The 16,441-nt window shown below is 34.1% G+C and overlaps 3 protein-coding genes and 2 long non-coding RNA genes across 7 annotated transcripts; 4 read left to right on the top strand and 1 right to left on the bottom strand.

The window, feature by feature from the left end:
- Window positions 1-9: 9 nt before the first annotated feature.
- On the top strand, window positions 10-3,865 carry LOC119193824 (piggyBac transposable element-derived protein 4-like). 2 transcript variants are annotated; one of them, XM_037447577.1, is made up of 5 exons: window positions 10-2,485; window positions 2,616-2,806; window positions 2,895-3,088; window positions 3,174-3,288; window positions 3,479-3,865. In XM_037447577.1, exon 1 carries the CDS (start codon window positions 1,065-1,067, stop codon window positions 2,025-2,027), a length of 963 nt encoding a protein of 320 aa, XP_037303474.1. In that variant the 5' UTR covers window positions 10-1,064; the 3' UTR covers window positions 2,028-2,485; window positions 2,616-2,806; window positions 2,895-3,088; window positions 3,174-3,288; window positions 3,479-3,865. The 2 variants fall into 2 exon arrangements, with proteins under 2 accessions (XP_037303474.1, XP_037303473.1); XM_037447576.1 differs by having other exon boundaries at window positions 10-2,806.
- A 1,975-nt stretch (window positions 3,866-5,840) lies between these two features.
- LOC119193826 lies at window positions 5,841-8,418 on the top strand. Its single transcript, XM_037447579.1, has 2 exons — window positions 5,841-5,919; window positions 6,293-8,418. The coding sequence occupies exons 1-2, from the start codon at window positions 5,902-5,904 to the stop codon at window positions 7,199-7,201; spliced, it is 927 nt and encodes a 308-aa protein (XP_037303476.1). The 5' UTR covers window positions 5,841-5,901; the 3' UTR covers window positions 7,202-8,418.
- Window positions 8,419-10,722: 2,304 nt separating this feature from the next.
- LOC119193827 lies at window positions 10,723-13,379 on the top strand. 2 transcript variants are annotated; one of them, XR_005114067.1, is made up of 3 exons: window positions 10,723-11,817; window positions 12,166-12,327; window positions 12,406-13,379. It is a non-coding gene; the product is annotated as an uncharacterized LOC119193827 (long non-coding RNA). The 2 variants fall into 2 exon arrangements; XR_005114066.1 differs by having other exon boundaries at window positions 10,723-12,327.
- LOC119193828 lies at window positions 11,511-14,827 on the bottom strand. Its single transcript, XR_005114068.1, has 2 exons — window positions 14,647-14,827; window positions 11,511-14,559 (listed from the first exon to the last, which is right to left on the bottom strand). It is a non-coding gene; the product is annotated as an uncharacterized LOC119193828 (long non-coding RNA).
- Window positions 14,828-15,066: 239 nt separating this feature from the next.
- LOC119193825 lies at window positions 15,067-16,213 on the top strand. Its single transcript, XM_037447578.1, has 2 exons — window positions 15,067-15,196; window positions 15,300-16,213. Exons 1-2 carry the CDS (start codon window positions 15,130-15,132, stop codon window positions 16,178-16,180), a joined length of 948 nt encoding a protein of 315 aa, XP_037303475.1. The 5' UTR covers window positions 15,067-15,129; the 3' UTR covers window positions 16,181-16,213.
- Window positions 16,214-16,441: the final 228 nt, after the last annotated feature.

Genomic DNA, 16,441 nt, shown 5'->3' with positions numbered 1-16,441 from the left:
AAGATGTTTACAATGATTTGTCACTCTCATAATGAAAGAGAAAAGTGAGAGTTTTTATTGCTTCCTTGTTTTAACAACTTATGGTGTAATAATATGCGTGCGTCTGCGTGCTTATTCCATTAAATTAAGAATCAATTTGGTGTAATTTGTTACTTCAAAAAGTGTAAAAATGCTAAATACTAAATATCAGAGCGGCAACGTAATCGGATTTTCATCGTTTTAACACATTCATCCTCGGAATGTTAAAGTGTAAATATAATAGGGCTGTCAGCTATGTCGATCTGAAATCCGGGAGAAATAAGAACTAATAAAAATCTAATATTTATTATAAAGGGAAGGAAAACATTTTTTTTAGGTAGATATGGATTATTCACATGTATGAAATTTTATTAAAGCTATTTTGAGGTTAATGTTTTTTCATCTTAAAGTTGTATTCTTTAACACCGCGAGCAGCTTAGAATGTCTTTTTATTATAACCGGCAAAATCGTAAAATCTTTACATGACGTGTGGTCAAATTTAACGTGAGATTCATTAAGGCGATTATGACTTTTGACTGTAGTTTATTAACTATGCTGAAAACACGTCCGGCAGTAGCATTTAACCCTTAAATTCATAATGTAGGATGCAGACTACAAAACATTCTGATGGCTGAATAACATGCGCCTTTACCTTGAAAAAAAAAATATATATCACCGGTCGATCAGGAACAGACTTTTTTTTTTAATTCTTATGTTGGCAGTACTGGAAGTTTATTTCAAATTTAAATTTGGCTGCTAAAACTTTTTGGCGGGCTGCGATTTGAAGAAGTTGTGATTTAACTGATTTTGTGAACAGATTTTTTGGATTTTTCAAGGTAAGATGTGCTGATTTATTAGTATTTTGCTTTTATAAATAACAAATATTGAGTAGAGTTAGTAAAACTTACAATTGTAGTAGGCATGACCACAAATCTTGGAAATACTTTTATGTAGGCCATATCCTACACTATGCATTCAGTACCAAAGTAGATGTTTTATGATATTGTATGAGATATTTATAACAAAGGTACAAAATTATACTTCAGATGGCTAATCGAAGATGGACTGGTTCTGATGATGAAATAAGCGCTTATTTAGTTGACTTAGATGGTAATGAATCAGAAGATGGGGCTGAAGAAGAAGAAATTGAGGAAAATGATGAAGAGGTGCAGTTTTATAGGGACCGAGATGAAATTCGTCGAGTTTTGGAATCTGAACCAGAAGAGGCTGATGATATTCCTTTCGAAGGCGAATCTCTTAGTCCTACGTACGTAGACCCCAGTGAAGAGGATCCTCCAATAATCCAAGATCCAGAAATGGAACAGGAACCTGCTGTTCGTAACGGGCAAACTCCACGTCAAGCGATGAGAAGATTATTATGGAAAAAGCAGGGTATGAAAACATCTGAAGATGACATAGTTTTTTTGGGTAATTTACAATATGGTGAGCTGGAGTCTTTAGATACAATGTATGGTCTCTTTTCATTTTTCCTTTCTGATGACCTCTTAGAGAAAATTGTTCGAGAAACTAATTTATATGCTATCCAGAAAGACCCTAATTCCACTTTTTCAACCAGTATCACAGAGGTCCGAAATTACATAGGTATATTATTATATTTTATGTCTGTAATAAAATACCCGAATGTTAGAATGTATTGGTCTCCTAAGTATGGGTTTGCTCATATATATAATTGCATGACCATAAATCGTTTTGAGAAACTCAAAAGCTTATTACATTTCAACAACAATGAATCACAGCTTCCATCTGATCATCCTCGTCATGATAAATTGCATAAAATTAGACCAGTTATAGACCATTTCAACAATCGCTTTGCGCTTTTTCCAATGGAACAACGATTGTCGATCGATGAACAAATGTGCGCGACTAAAATATCACATTATTTGAAACAGTATCTTCCCAATAAGCCCCACAAGTGGGGCTTCAAGTTGTTTTTGTTGTGCAGCATTTCTGCTGGTTTACTCTTCAAATCAATTTTAATTTCAATCTAAGACCAATCCGATTCCAATCTCAATATCGCTGTCACAATATTCGGTACTCTTGAAAGCAATGTTGTCAACATTGGATTGAAATTGAGATTGTCCCACGATTGTGTTTTTGATGAGTGAAGTTAGTTACACACTAGTGTTGTTATACAAATTACAATAAACCGGTAAAACGTCTTATGAAAAATCTTACAAATAACAAGTCAAATAAATTAAATATGATATGGATTATTTTATGATTGATGAACTTCCACGTTTCAATTCATTTTACCTGTGAATATTATTAAATTTATGATATTACCCATGACTCTGGCTGTATGCGATAGGATCGTGGCCACTACGCTATTTAGAAAAAGTGATCCTAAAGGGTCTCCAATTTCAAAATACGAACTACGAATTATTGTTAGCGTTTAGAACATTCTACAGTTTGATTTTACAAATATTAACTATTTAAGTTTCAAGTGGTAAGTAAACTATTATTATGTGCTCTTTATACTTACAAAATTTAATATCAAAGTATTTTTTATTTGAAATTTTTATATTAGTCGGTGCATTTAAAATATAGTGTTAAAGTGAATGATTTTTTTTCTTCAGTGACAATGAATCGTCCAAGTTACGCTCAGCTCGAAGGTTTAGTGGAGTTCCTGGAGCAAAATCTAGGTATTGCTAAAGGGTTGTTACGGACTGCTCAAGCCAAAATCGAGACCAAAAGGAAATGGGCAACTGTAGCAACATCTTTAAATGCTCTTGGAGGAGCTGTTAAAGATGGTCAAGGATGGGCTAAGGTAACATTATCCATAATAAATCATTCTTAAATATGTATCTGCTATTTTTATGAAACAAATTAATTATAATATATTATGTATATTTTAGTACTGGGCAGAGAAGAAATGTGAACTAAAGAAACACTGTGCACAGTATGCTGCTTCAGTTAGGCGCACTGGTGGTGGGTCGGCAGATAACTTGCCCACATTGTCTGCCATAGAAAGAGATTGATGGCAGTAATGGGTGGCCAAGAATTTGCTATTGGCGACAAACATTTAACAGTTAATCCATTCCCAGAATTGGTAACATAATATATATTAAAATGTTTTTGGTTTAATAATTTATAAAATATTTTTTTTATAATCAAAAATCACTTTACTTTTTCAGGCAACCCCAGAAATAGCTACAGAACAAAATGAAGAAATACAGATATTTGAAAATATCCAATTATCCCCCATACCTACTACATCAGAGGGTGATGCAATGCAAGCAACATCCATAAGTAAGTATTTTAATTTGTTGGGAATGCAAAACAAAATAAAAAAAACAATACATCAATCACTATGTATGATACACATCATCAATAATATTTTTGCGCATGAGAAGAACACTTGATCATTTGTTACTTAACTTGAATTTTGTAATGACTAAAGTCTTAGTAGACTGTAAATAATTATATTATTACATTTCAGTTCCACCGATAACACCTGCGCTAGTTCAGCCCACCACACAGCCACCACGTCGGCGTCGCTCTTCAATTCGGAGGCCTGTGGATGAGATGGAACGCTTCGCCAATATTGAAGAGCGACGCGTTGAAGCAGAAATGCTAACTGCGCGAAGTCTAGCTGAATTATCACAGCAAATGGGCAATATTGCCAATGCTTTATTAGCTATCTCCAAATGCCATTTTAGAAATGGCTAGAAGATAAAAGGTGTCAGAGCCTTGACAATATTGCCCATTTATTTGTGAATGAAAGTAGTTTATATTTTGTAGTTTTAATATATTTTTTTGTATGGATTATATTTTTTGTTATGCGGTTAATCTAATGTAATAAATAAAAATAAGTATATTTTAAGTTTTAGGAATATTTTAATTATTTGTTCATAATCAATAAATTATTTGACAATATTGACAATAATTATACTTTCATTTCTTAAGCCATTAAGTCAGTAATTCATTTATGAGAAGTTATACAAGAAACAGGAATTAAGTTAAAAAACATGCAATGTCAGGAATAGTAGCTAAGATAAAAGAAATTAACAAAATCAATTAAAAAGTAAATCTTATAAGTGTTAACTAGTTACAACATGAAGTTTTTAGTTTTACTATAAGAATAATGACAAATCAAGTCTCACATTTAAAACTAGTAATCTACATATATGCCTTATATTATAATTAATTGAAAATAATAACAAAGACATTTAATATAAACAAAATCTCTCTAAACACAATGAAATGACAAAAATAAAAAATAGTATGTTATCATTAATAAAACATTTAAACTTAAAAGGTATAGATAAAGTTGTTCCTTTTAAATGGCACGTTTATCCTACTGTTCAACTACCTATAATATACCTATAGCATAAAAATGTGTGAGATTTAAGTATTCATTAATTACATTAATAGCTCTCAAAATACTATGTAATAAAAAATAATTAAAATTTTTAACTGTACCTAATAACTAAAAATATTTAAAAATATCTAATCGCAGTTTTACCACCATCACTGATACTTCATGCTTACATTCTACGTGCCCACAACTGTTGAACTAAAACAGCTCTCTTTTCTATGCCTCGCCTTAGGTCAGCAGCTGCTGTACTAGCAGTTGAATGTTGAGATATTACATTAAGGTTGTCATGTCCATCATCTTCGGAATTCCCCTCAGGATATATTATTGTATTACCTAATTTGGTAATGCATATGTTATGCAAGACACAACAAGCATTGATAATTTTGGATGCTACATCGGGATGATAATGTAGAACCCTATGCCGTAATAAGCACCGCCATCTATTTTTAAGTACACCAATAGTACGCTCCACTGTATTTCGAGCATGGCAGTGCATCTTGGTGTAATACTCTTCCGGGGACCCTACAGGAGCATCCACTATAGGTGTCATCATATATTCCCGCTGTGCATATCCACAATCACCTAAAAGTGGGTGCTAATTAAAATGTATGCATAATAAAATCTATGAACATTTCAAAATAATACTCACCTAATAAATATACATTTTCTCCATTACTGTTCAAATTGATTAAATGTTGTTTTACAGGATGCTGATTCCAAATAAAGCTGTCATGTGTAGCTCCTCCATAGGAAACATCTACAGACAAAATTTTAAATCTGCATCACTTATCTAAAAAAATATAAACAATAAAAGACACAAGTTTATTTGTTGAAAGTGAGAGAAAAAGATTCTTATTTTTATATACATACAATCATAACATTTTTGGAATGAAAATGTTTGCGATTAAAATATCTCTCTTCATTTTCTTTGGGTCTTATTATAGCTACATGAGTGCCATCAATACATCCTAAAATGGATGGAATATGATATTTTTCATAAAACCTTAAACAAAGAAAGTTATTATAGCTATTAAATGTCAATAATATATCATGTACAATAATATAAAGTTACCATAAAGGGTTAAAATAACTAGGTATTACCTCCTTTTTATTGCATCTGTTTCTTGGCGAGTTTGAGGAAATTTTATCCATTTATTTAGTACTAGTTGATGGTTAAGGGCTGCTGTTACATCTCGTATGGCGCGAGATACAGATTGCTGCGACATTAGTGTCCCATATGTGCCACCAACTAATTTTTGGTAACTGCCTGTTGCATAAAATGATAATGCCACTAAAATCTGTAAGTTAACCCTTAACCAGGCTATGGGTTGAGGTCCCCCCACATCGATTTTAGTATGTTTTTCCCAGGTTTTGATAAATTATTTACCGCAATCTGTCAAAATCGCAAAAATAGAAATATTATCTATGGTCACATAACAAAATTTGCTTGAATCGAAACGCAAATGTCACTTTTACGGCCATTTTTTCTTTGGTCGTCCGCTCAACTGTTGTTTCTGTGGAAAGTGCGGTGAATTTTAATCGTAATGGCGGATCGGAGAAAGGTAAGTCGTACAATTTTTTTATATGCTGTAGAATTTGAGTTTTTCTAGTGATATGTGCATAAATTATACGTAAGCACTTGAAAAATATCATGATATAACGAAATGAAAAATGTGGGGAACCATATAACCTTAGCCTGTGAAGGAGGTGCACATTGTGCACAATTATATGCCCATTGCCTGGTGAATTATAATCTTTATTTTGTGCTAACTTTTTGCCGCGGGTTTTCTTTTTTATTTATTCACTCTAAAAATTATGAGGAAATTAGGTTTTGTTTTATCGAAATATAACTTGTGGGTAGAGTGATAAACGTGATTTGTCATCATCGATTTGTCAGTCAGCATTTACCTACTTTAGTGTATTTTTGTTATACAGGTATTAAAAAGACATCAAATTGAAAATGCGCTTCATGAGATGTTTTCGTCGGAGGACGAAAGTGACGAACATGACAATGATTATACTGATTATGTCCCAAAATCACTGAACGCAAGGTTAAACGATATTCAAGGTATGTCTAATCGACAGTTATTACTATTAGACGGCGATGCACGTCAGTCTTACGAAGAATCACCTAACGAGGAAGTTTCACCTTGTTTTGCACTGTCTGTACCATCGCCTGACTTTCCTGAAGTGCTTGCACCCGCTGTTGATGAAGAAATAGGACCTTATGTTCCATTGTCTGCACCATTGCCTGACTTTCATACTCACCCTGAAATGTTTGCACCTGCTGTTGATGAAGAAATATCCCCTTGTGTTCCAATGTTTGCACCATTGCCTGACTTACCTACTCACCCTGAAATGCTTGCTCCTGCTGTTAACGAAGAAATGGCACCTTGCATTACAATGCCCGGACCATCTTCTGGCTTACCAGCTAATATTCCAACTTATGCTGAATTGCAGGCACGGGATAGAACATGGACTACAGATGTTGAAAATTTTGACGAGTTAAATTTCGGCAAGGAAATTGAACCTACTAAATCATATAGCTATCAAAGTCTTCCCATTGAATATTTTAGTAACTTGTTCCCTGATGAGATTTTTGAAATGATCGTCGAATACACAAATAAATACGCGAAGTTGAAACAAAGTAAATTCTGGAGCGACACCCACGTAGACGAAATAAAAGCATTCCTAGCTATAATCATTTTAATGGGAATAAATCCTCAGTCAGATATAGAGCTGTATTGGAGTGCAGATCCTTTTTATAATAACATAGAGATTAGTGGCACAATGACAAGCAAAAGATTCAAAAAAATTTTAGAAAATTTTCAGCTAAATTTCTAAATATAATCGATAAAATCGCATACTACAGGTTACTACTCATATAAATCTACAAAAAGATCACTATTACTGCAGTATTTGTACGAGGCCTGGTAAAGGGTTAAATAATAATATAAATGTTGAGTTGAGACCAACACGTAACTGCTACCATTTACTTAACGCAACGTATTTACTTACCTTAAACTCAGGCGATATATCACTTTTTCTTTTAGGCGTTGGCATAAAAGCCTTTAGATTTTGGTATATTTCTTGAAACAAATCTTTGCTAACTCTATAATTAGCTATAAATTCGTTTTCACACATAGAAAATGCTCGATCTGTGTATCGCATCATTCGACGGTCATTTCGCCTTTGTTTTAATTCACTTACATGTGATTTACGTATAATATGGTACATAATTGCTAATCTTGCCATTTTATGGACTTACTATTAAGTTAAAACCACTTAAAACGCAAAACAATTTCAAAAAAGTTACACTTTCGTTATTGGAAAAATCACAATCGCCAAACAATTTGTGCACAATATTAACGCAATATACAGCTGTCAAATTAACTCGAGTAGCGTTTTGTGTCTCGCCAATCCCGATCCCGATTCCATTTAGTTCCCTAAAATGGACACGCAATCTTAAACCAATTTGGCGCTAGTGTTGAACTCAAGAGTACGAAACGTTGAAATTCCAATATCTAGTGATTGGAATTGTAATCAAGAGTAAGCCAGCTGGTTACGCTCATAAATTTGAAGTTTATGTTGGTGACAATAATATTCAAGAACCCAATGAACCAGACTTGGGTGTAACAGGAAATGTTGTGGTGAGACTTGTAAAGATGGTACCCCGAAACATCAATCATATAGTCTATTTTGATAATTATTATACATCCATTCCATTAGCTTGCTATTTGCACAAACAAAAAATCCACTGTTTGGGTACTGTCCGAATCAACAGACTGCCTAATAATAAGTTGCCTAATCCTAAAGCTTTCATGAAAAAGTCTGTTCCAAGGGGATCTTATGAAGAACAGATGACCACCTATGATGGTACAGATATTTCTGTAACCATGTGGAAAGATAACAAAATAGTTACTTTGTTATCGACTTATGTGGGCGTTGATCCAGTCCAAAAAATAAATAGATACGACAAAACTAAAAAAGAAAAAATTCTAATTGATTGCCCACAGATTGTCAAAGACTACAACTCCCACATGGGTGGCGTGGATCTCCTTGACAGTTATATTGGAAGATACCATATATCCATAAAAACAGAAAGTGGTATATGCGATTGTTCCATCACGTTTTGGACCTTGCTATGATAAATTCATGGTTAGCTTATAAGAAAGTTATGTCACAAAAACCTGGATTTGGTGGGAAGTTATGTAACCTGGGCACCTTTCGCCTAGAAATAGCTGAAACCCTTTGCCTTTTGGGGAAAAAAAATGATGTAAAAAGGGGTAGACCAAGTTCGTCATTAGAGCATGAAATACAGGCGAAAAGGAAGAAGGGTGTTTGCCAGGTTGCACCAGTAAAATATGTTCGCCTCGACCAAGTAGCCCACTGGCCAGTTTTTTCTGACAAAAGTAATAGGTGTAAAATGCCTAAATGTACTGGATTTACACAAACAATATGTGAGAAATGTAATATCTCACTTTGTTATAACAAAAGAAATAATTGTTTTAAAGATTACCACAATAAATAAACTAAAAATATAATCTGATTGTTTTAATTTTGAGTAAAATCATTCTATGTATAAAGCTACTTACGAACGTACCTTTTTTTACTTGGAATGCATAATGTAGGCTGGATCCTACAGAGACAAAATGAAGAATTTAGTGGACTAAGACTTCTCAAATGTTTTTTTTAGTATTTTTCCAGTAATTCCCAGACCCTGAAACGTCATGTACATAATTTTTTAACTATAAATAAAAAATCATCCATTTAAGGGTTAAAATGGAAATTTCACACAGTTCTCTTAGTAAATAGTTGTCATAGTTCAGTTTATTTGGGAACAAAACCACTATAAAACACCGAACAAAACCGAGTGGGTAAGAGACTTGAGTGCGTGCGCTACGATGACGACCGGCGCGGCGAGGCAGTCCAGTTCCGGGTGATTTTTACTACGTTCTTAAAGTCAGGAGATTTTAAAATCGGTTCGCCTTTTGCCAGGAGAGTTGGCAACCCTAGGTGTACATGACCCTAGATAAGGAGCCATATGTAGATACATCACGTTCTGAATGAGTAAAAACTAAAATAAAAACCTGTGACTAAACTACTGCTTATATTTAAATGATCTTATGTGTAGGGTCCGAAAATATTACATAGTATACGTGGTTTAATTTAATGTCTGTCTGTTGTACTAACCTTGTATACTAACCATTATTACTAATTCTGCAAACTAATTATCGCTGCGAAAGGCTGACTTTACAAGGTTACCTAAAGAACGTGATTATAATTTAACAAGAATGAAATGATAATGATTCGACTGATTTTAAGAAAGAAAATTATAATGTGATAGTAAATTATACAGCTATACTGTTTTTATTCCGAAATTAAACGGATAGTATGCCAAATTACATGCATGTTTTATTTTTATCTTATATGTTGATAATCAGTAATGGATTTAGCTTTTGCATACGTTTTCCGTAAAATATACTCAATCTCGTTCGAGATTTCGTAAAGCACGAAATGTCGCGAGACTGGATTCATGGTCTCGCGATATCTCGGTTAGGTCTAAAATGTCGCGAGAATGCATTCCCTCGTAGTGTAAAGTTGAATATTAAAACAAATGTCATAAATGCAAATAATGTCTTCATAGGGGATACCCTATGGATATACTAAGGATACTTAGTGGTGTAACAGCAAAATTTAAGCCTTTCGATAAACCCGGAATAGGGGACCGGCCTAAGCTTGATTTTGTACATTATTCTATATGTAATGGCTATAATACGAAAAGAAACACTCCTGCGAAAACTGCATAGATATTGGTTAAAAAATGAGCGAGTAATTCATATATAAAATATTGTAACGTGCAGAAGTGGGCGCGATGTGGGGATATCGCTTCATCTCTTTTTTTGCACGCGTCGTAATTCCCGATGACGTCACATATGGGTATTTCCTCTCTTTTCTGTTTCTTGTTAATTACCCCTTCCACCGAAATTCAAAGACTTATTTTAACTAAGTTTGGCGACCCGACGTGATGGAGAAGACCGAAGCAAACCAGGAAACGAAGCTCGAACTCGACGTGGCAGCTGTCTCCATACAGTCCAGACTTCTACCTTTCTGGCGAGAAATTCCTCGGGCATGGTTCGTGCAATTTGAAGCCGTTGTGGACCCGCTGAAGACTTCGGATGATCAAAATATCGCTACGTGCTGCAACAGCTACAGGCAACGGACCTCCAGCACCTCACAGATATTCTTTACAATCCACCCGCAACTGACAAATATAATACTTTGAAGACTCGTTTGTTAGCTGCGTACGAAGACTCTGATGTCAGAAACTTCCAAAAACTCACCAGCGGCTTAGAGTTGGTGATCAAAAACCCTCTCAGCTGCTGCGCAAGATGCGAGAGCTTGGTAGAGGGATGATTACGGATGGCGGACTGCGTATTGAATGGATGAAGCATCTACCCGCCCAAGTACGCGTTGTGCTCTCAGTTAACACCGAGTCGTCGCTGGAGACACTGGCGGCCATGGCTGACAAGATGGTAGAGTACTCAGAACCCGCCACAGCAAAGATTGAAGCGGTATCGGGAGAAACAAGCGACCCGGGGGTACCCACACAGTTGGAAATATTGGCAAAACAAATTGAAAGGCTGACCTTGGAGGTTGCTGAACTGCGTGGACGGTCAATGCAGCGTTACTCACGCAAGAGACGCCCTGATCGTTCTCATTCGAGACCTCGACAACGCAGTAAGTCGTCTACCAAACCTGGCAACTTTTACTTATAACTTGTTGATTTTTTACCGGATTTCAATAATTCCTTCTGTGTTATAATTTATTTTATGTAAATATTTGATAATAGTATAGAACAAAAATGAGTCCGGCACCCTATTGTTTTTTCATCCAATGTTTCACGTTGAATTTCTTTCTTTCAATTTTAATGTTTTGGATAACGCTTCTATTATAACTTTTATTGCAAATGATATACACCCAAATGAACTGAAAATGTGTATAAAGTCGAGGTTCAATCAGTACTTGAAAAATCTGGTTTAGGCAAGTGTAGGATCATATTCTTGAAATCTACACATGCAATATTTGGAAAACCAAAAAACATCAGCCGCACTCACTGTTTCGGGTCCGTATTGACCACTGTTTTAAATCGTTTTCGTTTTGATTAAATGAAACGCAGAACTGGGTATGCGTTGACATTTTTTATTCGAACTGAATGAGGATGGCAAGTTAAAGCTAATCTCAGATGGCGCTGCGTATGCTTGTTCTCACTGGCGTCAGTTTGACAGTTTACGCCGCTTGTAAACAAAAGGAATAAAATCATTTTGCGTTGGAATTGAGCTATTTATCAGTGTAATGGATGTGACAATGTATTCTTCTTGGAGTCTACTTCAGTTAAAAGCTGAATTAAAGAGACGAGGTGCGTCCGTTAAAGGAAGGAAAGCTGATTTGGTGGAAAGGTATTTTTGTTATTATAATGTTTTCAGACACATTTCTTTGATATGATGCCGTGATCTTGTTTTGTAACTGATACTATGCAATCTTACATAAACTATACATTAAGTTTTTATGACTTGATACCCAGTGAACCCAATAATATTATCCAATTTTAATTATTAAAATATTCCACAATTTAGTTTAATAACTATGCGAAAATTAGTTAGGGACTAGATAATAATGTTGGTCATACTAGTTACAAAACTAGCTCTTGACAAGCTGAAGGTCTTGAATGTATTTAATGTAGGCTTGTAGCTTTATTTTGCTATTGAAGTATATATTATGTAACTAATTTTAGGATATTGTTTCAGATTACAGTTGTATGACAAGAATTTCAACTTTACTACACTACTACTTTCACCAAATCAAGAGCCCTCTATGGAATTTCCACCAGTGATAATGTATCATGACATAAATAGTGCCTCTATGTTACCACCACTTCAAAGGCATTATCTGAGATATTATTTTGAAAGGTAAATAATTATATTTCTACTTATAGATTTTTTGAGCCAGTGTATTCATATTATTACAATTACATTCTTTTATTTTAGGTTTAATAAGAAAACTGACGCTGCAGAGAAGTTATAAGAAGCAAAATGTTTATTACTTGCAAGATCTGCTTTTGTGAATGACAGTTTTTATATCAGAGGTTTTGTAAAAAAAAAACATGAAGAAATTACAATATCAAGTTGACATCAAACTTGATAGAAATGGCAGTATTGAAGAATGCCATTGTGAATGTCCAGCAGGAGCCGGAATTGAAGCTCATTGTAAGCATATTGGTGTACTGTTGTTTGCTATATTACACATGAAACAAGACAAAATAATGTTAACTACAGAGACAAAAACGCAGCAGTTGCTTTTCATAAGCCAAGGAAAACATTTTCTGGGACACCTGTTAAAGTTAAAGATTTACCTAGAAGGTCTAGCAAAAATGTAATTTTTGAAGCATACCCAATGGGGGACAATTAATAAAAATAATTATAATTCAAGAATCCGAAATTTGATCTTGAATTTCAAGTCAAATATGCCCCTTAAACAACTGTTGATACCAGCAAACCCTATTGCGATCCTACAAGACCATGACTACCTAGAAAAAAACCAGGAACAAATAATTTTAGACAAACTTAAATTAACAAAAATAACTGAACATGAAATACTTAATGTCTATTGAAATAAAAACTAGGAACCAAATTAAAAACCCACTTTGGCATGAACTTCGTAGTTGCAGAATAACAGCCAGTGTTTTTCATACGGTGTGTCACTTGAGGACACAATCCTAACAGTCTTTAGCTAAACAACTATTGCAAAAAAGAAATTTACGTCAAGAGCCACAGCACATGGCCTTATGCATGAAAAGACTGCCATAAAAAAATATTCTGAAATGTATGATCTGCATCTAGTTCAAGGAGATGATAAAGAAATTAGACAGTTTTTACAACAATTGTATGAAGCTTGAAATTATAAATAAGTATTTATATAAAGATTATTATAATGTAATCAATAAAAACAATGATTAATAACATATCAGGCTTTTATTTTTTATTTACTATACATTCTCTAAAATTACACAACATTACACAAATATAAAAATTTTTGGATGCTAATGGAACATAATATGCATTCATTTCCATTTTTAAAATCTTGAAAGTTTTAGTTAGGCCAATAAGTCGTTCAATATGTACTCTTTGTGCAGCTATTTTTCTGTCATGTAAAAGTGCAAGACCAGGCAGCTGAGCCTTACCTTTTAAAAAATGGGGAATATTTATACCAATGTTCTTGGATGCAAAGAGGTCTTGTACATTAAAACCGCGGTCTGCCATTATGCTGTCTTCTTCATCACATAATTCCATAAGGCTACTTCGCTCTATCATTTGCCTATCACTAGTTGATCCTCCATAGCCTTCAGAACAATATGAAATCAACCCTCCTGGTGTAGCACCAACTAAAAATTTTATTGTGTTTCTATTTTTGTAGGAGCTGATATGATCTGCTTGGACATTGGGTCACCAGGTTTAGTAATTGGTATTTCAGTGCAGTCAATAATAACTCTGGTGGGCATTTTGTATTCTTTGTATTCTGCAGGCATATAATAATTTATAAGATATCTTTGAGGCCATATATCTATGATTGACCACAAATCATGGACAAAATTTACCCAGGTTATAAATATGTTTGACACTTGTGTCTTGCTGACTCCAAACATTTTATATAATTCAAGGTCAGGTTTAGCTCTCCTAAGTTTAATTAACATAAGTAAGAACCAGACCATCTATATGTAAGATTTTCTGCCATAGGCAATAATGTTGAGAATACTAACTTAAATTTTTCAATACTCTCTAGACCAGTGTAGAATCGAACCGACTCATTATCACTGAGTAAAATGTCACTTGAAAATAAAGATAGCAGTGTTGATGTCTGAGTGCTCACTGTTTTCTGAGAATTTCGAGTTGAAATATGGTCACCATGATCAGCAGATGTTGAATTTAAGGATTCTTTGAATTCTTCCTGGTTATTGGTATCCGGAGTATTGAATGAAGTAGATGGCTGTGGATCTAGTGCAGGAGAAATTGGTGTAAGTATATCACTAGATAGTTGGTCAAAAAGTTTCTTTTTTATATTTCTTCTGCGAATTCTTTTTTCTCTTGCACGTGAACTATTGGAAAATATCTTCTGGTTCCATGGGAAACGTCCACAAAGTAAGCCTAAAAATAGATGAAATTTAATTAAAAACACATTTTTTTTTAAATATAATAATTATAACTGACGTAAATCATTGTTAAAAATAATACCAGTAGTCACACTCATAGACTGATAGTCTTCTTCATTAAAATGGTCCCGACATAACCTCGAGTACTTCGTAGGCGTGAAGTTTTTAATTCTCACGGCAACTATCCACTTCTTTTTAAAGTAGGATTAATTGGAAATTTGTGAATGCCAACGTTTTTACATCCAATTATGCAACATTTAGTCATCTTCATTAATATTTCCAATAATTTTGATGAAAACACGTACAATGGGGCGATAAACTGCCCTTTTATCCCACCAGGTGTCGCATGATCGACTTACCTTATCTCTGTCTTGTCAACTGTCATATACCATACAAAATTATTATTTTTATGTAAACAATCACCGTAAACACAAAACGTACTAAAATATGCCGCAGTGTTGTGCTCCAGACTGTAAAAACCAAGGGGAGCCATATATTTCCCAAGGATCCAAAACGTCGTAAAGACTGGGAAAAAGCGCTGAGAATCAAAAACTTTCAGGCAACCATGCACTCCGTATTGTGTTCAGCTCATTTTAAATCAGATGATTACTTTGGCCAAAGTAAATATACCAGTACGTATGCCCAACTTATTACAACCTCATATACACAATATTTATTTATTTATTAGTATTTATTTACTTTTGCTTAAAAAATAATTATTGTTATTTCTTTCAGGTTATGAGCCTAAAGCTAAATTTTTAAAGAAAACTGCTGTGCCTTCAATCTTCTCTTTCACTAAAACAAAATTAGAGACAACACTCGCAAAACAGCGTCAAGAACGTTTAGAAAAAAGGTGTCGGAAGAAATTAATGCTTGAAGAACCTACTTGCTCTAAAGATTATTGTGAAATATCCACGAAAAATAATGAAATATTTCTATCCACAGACATAGCATATAGTAATGAAGTGGAGTTAAAATCAAAGAATGAGGAGATATCTTTACCATTAGCTGAATGTGTATTTTATTCAAAGGGAACACAAGTTGATAATGAACACATGTTTGGGATAATCAATAGATATAAAAATGATGACAGGGCAATTCAATTTTACACTGGATTTGAATCATATAGGAAGTTCTATTTTGTGTATTCTACTTTAAGTCCAGTAGCTGACAAAATAAATTATTATGGAAGCAAAGTCCTTAGTCTCAGTACAGAAGACCAATTATTTTTAACATTAATTAAACTAAGACAAAATAAATGTATATTTGAATTAAGTAGATTTTTTAATATAAGTACCACAACAGCATCAAATATCTTTATAACATGGGTTAATTTTATATATCAACTTTGGTCAAAAATCAATATATGGCCAGATAAGGATCTGGTACAATATTATATGCCAGACAATTTTAAAAAGTACAATAGAAATGTGAGGGTAATTCTAGATGGCACTGAAATTCAAGTTCAGAAACCCAAACATCCTACTGGGGCCTTATTCTCTATCCCGCACGTTATTTTGACAGTGCGTAACAAGCACGTAACACAACGCATCATGTTTAGTACTATAGAAATTTGGCTTACAGAATACCATTCCACGCACATTTCTCGAAGATAACATGACACGGCCGCGTTACGCGTTTACACTATCATACAGAATAAGGGCCCTGCTCAGCAAGCGTTGTGGAGTAGCTACAAACATGGAAATACTTTAAAGATACTTGTTGGTGCTACTCCCGGGGGCCTTTTATCCTATTGCTCTCCAGCATATGCAGGATCTATAAGTGACAGACAAACAGTAGAAAGAAGTAACCTAATCGAGAAGTGTGAAAGTGGTGATGTCATTTTAGCAGACCGTGGTTTCAATATACAAGATATG

The sequence above is a fragment of the Manduca sexta genome, chromosome 7, assembly GCF_014839805.1.
Source record: "Manduca sexta isolate Smith_Timp_Sample1 chromosome 7, JHU_Msex_v1.0, whole genome shotgun sequence".
Classification (NCBI taxonomy): Eukaryota; Metazoa; Arthropoda; class Insecta; order Lepidoptera; family Sphingidae; genus Manduca; species Manduca sexta.
Note: the sequence above shows the minus strand (reverse complement) of the source record. Positions and strands in the feature narration are given on the sequence as shown.

Excerpts from the sequence above, each read along its gene's own strand:
- LOC119193824 (XM_037447577.1), top strand. The coding sequence starts at position 1,065 with ATGGCTAATCGAAGATGGACTGGTTCTGATGATGAAATAAGCGCTTAT.
- LOC119193825 (XM_037447578.1), top strand. The coding sequence starts at position 15,130 with ATGCACTCCGTATTGTGTTCAGCTCATTTTAAATCAGATGATTACTTT. Across the intron at positions 15,197-15,299 it reads TGGCCAAAGTAAATATACCA|GTTATGAGCCTAAAGCTAAA; the intron begins GTACGTATGCCC and ends TATTTCTTTCAG.